Genomic DNA, 7,675 nt, shown 5'->3' on the forward strand with positions numbered 1-7,675 from the left:
AATATGTCCCTCTTCTACCTCAGTTATATTACATTACATTATTGGCATTGGCAGACATGCTTATCCAGAGCGACGTACAGTTGATTAAGCAGGAGACAATCCTCCCTTGGAGCAATGCAGGGCAAGGGCCTTGCTCAAGGGCCCAACAGCTGTGCGTATCTTATTGTGCCTACACCGGGATTAGAACCACTGAACTTGCGTCTCCCAGTCATTTACTAAGCCACAGGCCGCCCATGATGTGGGGTGTGAATTGTGGTGCAAAATGGCTGCTGTGGAACATTTTTCACAGCACCTTAACTCCACAAAGCAGTTTTTGCTGCCGTTATGGCAGTGACATGAGAGAATTGGCCGTTGTCTCATTTCCTTTATAAATCAAAAGACATACCCTTTTTACTTTATGGTATGAAACATTAGGCTGCCTACTTAATCTTGACTGACCCTGGTATCTCAGGATCAATTTTAGGCTTTAAACCTGCCTGGCTAAGTAGCTCCTGTTACTCTAATAGTGCCACTTCACAGAAAGCACACAGTGGCTAACTAAATTCCTAATTTTTGAACCTAATCATTTTGCAGCTGATCAATATCGATTTGTAGTTTATTCAATTCTTACAAAGAACAGGGATTGATAGAGGCCCTACTTTGGATATTGCAGACTGCCTGGATGGTAAGTTCTGTTTTTTTGTCAATTGCAATTCTACCTCTTCCAATTGTTGCTTTTTGTCTCCTTCTCCTGGAAATTGCAAGAACTGCAAAAGAAAATAGGAGCACACTCTGTCCTGCTTTTCACACAGCGTCTCACCTTGGACCGAGAGGGTTCATCTTGCATCTTCTTAATACTTTACTTCTCTTCATCCCTCCACCAGGATGGATTTCTAATATTAAATTACTTTATGATTGTTACCCTGCATGCTTCATGGTTTCATACTGATCTTAGCAATGTGACACTATGATTTGTTCTACATATTAATATGCATTTGCTGTTTACATATAATGTGCATTGTTTTGTAGTATTATGTAAAGGTTTGTACATTTGGCAAAAATGAGCTGGTATTGTTTTAATGATGGTGTACATACACATGCTGGTCTGCAAATGCTGCTCACCTAACTCAGGTGCTCTTCTACTGTGTAGTTGCTCTTGATAAGTGCAATGTAAAGATGTCAGTGCAAAGTTTCAGGCCAGTTTCTTCTTACATGATAACAAATTAGGCTACACACCTAGCAAAATTGCACAAACACCAAGACATGCAAGTCACACCCAACTGAAAGCAAACAAACTGAAAGACCACACCACTTCCTCTCAGAAATCCCCCCTCACTTGTGAGATAGTGAACAGAAACTATTTTGGATTTCCTGGTTAATTGTAGGGTTTAATATATATTTCATCCATTGCTTTAAGTGAGCTATAGCCAGGTGAAATGTTTTTCAAACAATATACCTATGCTTTCATCTCAGTGGTGATTGTGGGCCTGGTTCAAGGTAAGTCAATGTTATTGCTGTAGTTTGCATGACGATATCAAAGTACAAACATTATTTGAGCACTAAGAACTTTCACACATCTGAAAAAACAGACAAGAATTTGTTGATAAATTCTTTTTTCAAAATCAAAAATGTCCTTATTCACTCAGATGCAATGTTTTATTTGAATACATTCCTTAATTTCAGATCATGGTTATTCTTTAATTAGGAGTGTAAACACTCTATGGCATCCGACACAGCTCATATTTGTTTACATTAGCAGTGTTAACCCTTTCTCTTGGAGAGCTGCAGTTTGGCTGGTTTGTTTTCAACTGAAAATCAGAAATACAGGTCCAAATAACTGGTTTCATTGTTCAATTATTTGGTGAGAAATGACAAAAACCTTCACAACCTACAGCTCTCCAAAAGTGAATAACAATGTATTATGCCTAGGGAAAATCTAATAAATATGTCCTATTACTAATGCAACATAACTCTCATTACCCTTTCAGGACAGTCCATGAGCTCCATAGGCACTTATACTACCACACAACCCCTGTTAACTGGTAATTCTCAATGTACCAGCTCTCTGCTTCTACCAAAACACCCTGTTCAGGAAAATAAGTCCTGTTTCCTTAGAAACTGGCACAATGAAAATAAGAAATTATCAGACTGATAAATGATCTTCTGCCTTTGGATCGCATAAATGGGGTTATTAATGTCTTCATTTACATTTGCAGACTACAGGAGTGAAAACTATACCACTGGAAGGAGTGTTAATATCTCTTGTACAAATAAGACATGGAGCGAGATGATATACACCACCTGGGAGATCCCTAAAGATAGAAACCTCTGCACAATAGCAGCTCATATAGACAAACTTCCTGTTGACAACTGTTTGAATGGAAAGGTCCTGCGCAAAACAACTAATGGAAAATCCTACCTGCACATTCCTCTTTTTAAAGACACAGATGAAGGAATTTATAAATGTGAAACTGCCTATGTAGGTACAAGTTATACAGCATACATCACTGTATCTGCCAGAGGTAAGACACCAATTCACCCTCTGTTAAGTTGGGATGTAAAGACATTTGAAATAATTATTTTATGTATTGCAACATTGGTGGCACGGATGGTGCAGTGGGTAGCACTGCCGCCTCACAGCAAGGAGGTCCTGGGTTCGAATCCCCGTCGGCCGGGGCCTCTCTGTGTGGAGTTTGCATGTTCTCCCCGTGTCTGCGTGGGTTTCCTCCGGGTACTCCGGTTTCCTCCCAGTCCAAAGACATGCAGGTTAGGCTGATTGGAGAGTCTAAATTGCCCGTAGGTATGAGTGTGTGAGTGAATGGTGTGTGTGCCCTGCGATGGACTGGCGACCTGTCCAGGGTGTATTCCTGCCTTTCGCCCAATGTATGCTGGGATAGGCTCCAGCCCCCCTGCGACCCTGTTCAGGATAAGCGGGTTCAGATAATGGATGGATGGATGGATGTATTGCAACATGCAAACTACATGGAGAAAAGATCTCCATCGGTAAGAAAATAGGTCATTCACTTAAAGAAAATGTTTTACCAATATTATTAATTTCTGTGACTGCTGAATATCCTGCATGCTAGGTTACGTAATGGCTTTTGTTACACAAAGTTAGGGAGAAACTGTTTTGTTAGGTTTATCAGGCTTTAACTCTATCCATTTATTTTCTGAAAAAGTGTGTTACATAATTAATAAAGCTATGTAGCGATGAATATCAATGTCATTACAGTTTCTGCATCTAGAGACCATTGTAAAACCCCACGCTAACCCAATGACGGAATTTAGCGGGGGCCGAAGGGGGTTTTGCGTGCTTGTCCTTCTGATGTTGCTGGGGGAATATTAGTCGGGTTAATTATTATCCTCCGTCCAAGAACAGAGCACAATTACGTTTAAGAATATACTGGGTCCATTGCCACAGGTCGGATATGGATTGACCTGCCCCATATCTCGCTTACGGCTGGCCTGAAACGGAGCAGTACAATTCTTAATATTCTCCCTTCTCAAACGGGGCCATATTGTAAGCTTAGTGGTTACTATAGTTTTACTCGTTTATCTGACTCCATTTAAGATTAGAATTTAGAAATTTGGGTTTGAAACAAACGCATTGATTACACTCGACTCGTACCTGCGCCACCATTACTCAATATATGCTCCCGGGATTAGCATTATTGCTGAAATCTCAGTTCGGTGGAGAACGCAGAGGCTGAGAGTCCAGCCAACACAATACATGCAAAACTGCCATGATAGTTGCGAGCCCAGGTCGGCGTAGCATTAACTGGGCTCCTTAGAGCTAATTTGACAGGAACCAGCACCGTAACGCCCATGGGTTCTCTTCGCACCAAATTACAAGCCGTGCGTCACCGATCCTTTAATGGGCAGAAACTTGACGGCCTCACAGCTTAGAACTACCACAGATGTACCAAGCCACCGATCGGTCGGTCTTTAGCCACCATTTCAGTTGTAATTTAGGCTGAAAAGGTACAAGATGAATTAGAGTCATGGAGATCACGCAAGTTACAAACAAAATAGTTTATTCGCAGACAGGTAGGTTATTAGTTTTAGAATGCCAATAGTCAATTACAGATACACAAATTAAGATTAGAGATAGAGTAAATCATCATACCTAGCCTGCGTTGGCTACACACAAACAAAGAGTATAGAATATGCCGTGTATGAGAAGCCGATTACGATCTTCAGTTGCTACACATACGTAGAACGTGCTGTGCGGTAAGCCGGTTACGGTCTTCCTGATACTTACATATACATACACAGGGAGGTCACCAATGTTCTGGAGGATTCTTTTCCCATGACCCAACTGCCCTTGGACCACTCATACATCTTTCCCTTATCTTTGCTCAAAACTCCCCAAAAGGTAGTCTAAACAACATTGACCAGAAACCCCAGCTCTCAGGCCCCTCACAAATGGCAGCCCTTCCTGACCTTAACCCCTACGCTACAGGCTGCCCCATCATATCTATCAATGCTGTAGTTAGGAGTTTTCATGATAACTGCATTATGCTGTAAATATGTATTTGTGCCTCTCCTGATAATATACCCTTTGGATAAACCTGATTTGGGTGAATGAAAGGAAAAGAGACACAACCCCAGATTGCTTGGTTTCTTCTCCTTATCTCCGAAATCCAGGCCTTAGTTCTTGACCCTAAAAGTGAGTCACCCATCTGTAATTTACAGCCAGTCCCACCAGGCAGTGGTCAGGGGGCTAAAACACATGGCTTCTACAGAGAAAGCTTTTGCCCAGTTTCCCCTCGGCTATGGTTATGATATCATAGGTAGACTGTTACAAAAACTAGACCATTACACCAGTTGCACTGAACCAATCAGAATAACCAAACATTACTATATTCTGACCTGGGATTATCATTTAACATCTTTATGTCATCTCCAGTATTCCTGTACTCTAACCTGTCAGGAATGTGAGAGAAGGGGGCTCCAGGAATCCTTCTCTAGCTCTTCCCCACAGGCATGTGTGCCAAAAGGTGGGGGCTAACAATGCATGCTCCGGGAGGGGGAAGTCAGCAAGCTGACCAGCGCATGAGACCAAATGTTACTTATGACTGGCTTACACCATTTACAATTTCTTGTATATTGTAAATAAAAAGTTAATTAGTTTGAAGAAATTCTGCACTCAACTAATTGATTTTGGTTCTCCAGTTTCCCTACAGATATCCACCAGGCTGGACTTCAGGGATGGTAAGAGAGAGGCTGTGTGTTCAGCTGAAGGTGGTAAACCTACTGCCTCCATCTCCTGGAGAAACAGGTGGAACTCCAGTGTGACTCAGAGTACAAATAAGAACTTGGACGGCTCCTTCACTGTGGAGAGCAGACTGATCCTCCCTGACTTCATTTCTGCTGGAAACCTCAGCTGCATCATCACACATCCCAGCTGGGGAGAGAAGCATTGGTTTATGTCCACTCAAGATAATAGAGGTACATTGAATGATCTCTAGTCTCAGGTCAGAGCTGTAATGTACCTACCTATCAGATCAGACTATTAGCACAATATAACTGGACATACCACCTGATAGCCACAAAGTTATTATTCATACACTTAGATGTAGTGATAAACAAAAAATGTAACGGATCCGCTAGCAGCACTTTTCAGAAAAGTGAACTGTTTTGTAGTGTTACAGTAAAGTGACTGTAAAGGTAAATATGTGAATGGCTGCAGACTACATTGAGTGGTATTTACCATCAGCAAAATTAGAGAAATCAAAGGCATTGCAATATCAACTTATATCAGTCAAAGCATTTCCATCTATTCCTATGTGGGGATTGTGTGAAGTTAATTTTATTACCAGACGATTATTACCAGCTATTGGGTCAGGGTCATCAAGAATTCCCTGACCTAATGGCCCATACATGTTTTAATCTCATTACATATCTCCTCCCATAGTTTCATGAGATTTGTCTATAGATTTTTATTGAGCATGATATATATTTGCAGCATGAGCTATGTTGCAGCATGGTGGTTTGGTGGATAACACCGCTGCCTCAAAACATGCTGGGTTCGAATCTCGATAGGGGCGCCTTTATTTGTGAAGTTTCCATCTTGCTGTTTTTCAGCTCTTAATCCCTTGACCAACCTTATCCCTCTCTCAGTCTCCCTCCTTGTCCAATACAATTTACTTGTGGGTGGTGCATTTTGGGAGGAGCTAAGGAGGGAGGTGGGGTGGTGAGGCAGTCCAGACCACGCCCATTCAATCCGGACATTGCTTTCAGTACAGAAATGATATCTGACTTTAAATGTGTGGTATTATAGTTATTTACATTACTTTTAATAGATTCATGATAGATGTGTAGTGGATACATCCCTCTGTGAAAATGTATTTGTGTTTTAACATTTATTATGACAGTCACTTTAATCTTTATGTGCTCACCTAGGCTCGGTAGATCTTGGGAATGTACTATGCTTAGATACTGTTCCTCAGTACCTCATTATACTAAATGACAGCTTTGTTCTAATGACAGAGAAGACATGCTCTATATTTCCTGTGATCAGCTTGTTGGTCTTTCTTTTGTATATCTTTATTGTGAAAACCATTTAGAGTGCATAATGTTTCCAAATTACAAACATTAATGGGGATTTTAGTCTCCCATTCATTGAAATGTTAATACATTTCTTTCCAGAGGGTCCACATTTTTCTCTGAAGAAACTTGGAATCTACATAAGCTGTGTTATCATTGCCCTGGCGATTCTGGCTGTATTTTGTATTTTAAGGAAGATTCCCCAAAAGGTATAATTATCCCCTTGGATCCTATTCACTGTGAATTCATAGATTAATATACTTAACTGGCAATTCACACACACTGTTATCCAGGGCGATTTATGATGCAAGCAAACATACAAAAATCAGGGTTCAAAGTGCAGTAAATCCCTACAGGCGGAGATTAAAGTCCCCAGATAGACAACAAGTTCAAGAAGTGCAGTTGTGAAAAACTAAATTAATGAGCAACAAATTATTAAATGAACAATAGAAAAAATATAAAGATACTCCTGTGAAAGTGCTGAGGGAAATCATGGACTATCCTGAAAGGGTAATGAGAGTTATACACTTATGAAGATAAAGGGTTATGCAAATATAAAACTGTTGTTGCAATTTGTTTGTTTTGGTTATTTATATCCTGTTTGGTTCCTGCAGTCTCGAAATGAGGAGATTCATGGGCTGCAGACTGTTTACACCGTCGTTCGCACAAACAACAATTCAGCCAAGGCCAGACGACAGGAGAGTGAAATTTAGAGACTGGCTACTTGGGGGAGGGGGGCTACAAGGAGGAACAACGACACAGTTAATTTTGAAATATAACATTTAATTTAGAACACTGAACTTTACAGTGGCTGGGGTAAAAATAGTTAAGTATCGATTTTGAGTGTTGAATGACTTTTGTCGTTTGTTTCTTGTGTTTGTTTGTAGTTAGGTTTCCATCCATGATGTTGTAATGTGACCAAATAAACATTTGCCATTGACAAAATACAAAAAATATCTGCATTATGGGAATTGACACACTCTCAGTTTCTATACCGACACCAAGGACTCAACACCCCCCATATCCGGAGTTAACGCTCCAGCTCCTTGAGGAAATAAAGGCATTTAGCCCAAATGTGACTATTTTACCCTTAACTTTCACTTTGCATTTTTTTTTAATGCAATGCAATACCTTGACTGAATTCACT

At 40.6% G+C, this 7,675-nt stretch overlaps 1 protein-coding gene across 1 annotated transcript; it reads left to right on the plus strand.

The window, feature by feature from the left end:
- Positions 1-996: 996 nt before the first annotated feature.
- On the plus strand, positions 997-7,622 carry LOC133124296 (cell surface glycoprotein CD200 receptor 5-like). Its single transcript, XM_061235375.1, has 6 exons — positions 997-1,476; positions 1,968-2,021; positions 2,196-2,501; positions 5,155-5,430; positions 6,631-6,737; positions 7,143-7,622. The coding sequence occupies exons 1-6, from the start codon at positions 1,416-1,418 to the stop codon at positions 7,239-7,241; spliced, it is 903 nt and encodes a 300-aa protein (XP_061091359.1). The 5' UTR covers positions 997-1,415; the 3' UTR covers positions 7,242-7,622.
- Positions 7,623-7,675: the final 53 nt, after the last annotated feature.

This window comes from Conger conger, chromosome 3 (genome assembly GCF_963514075.1).
Source record: "Conger conger chromosome 3, fConCon1.1, whole genome shotgun sequence".
In the NCBI taxonomy this organism is placed as follows: Eukaryota; Metazoa; Chordata; class Actinopteri; order Anguilliformes; family Congridae; genus Conger; species Conger conger.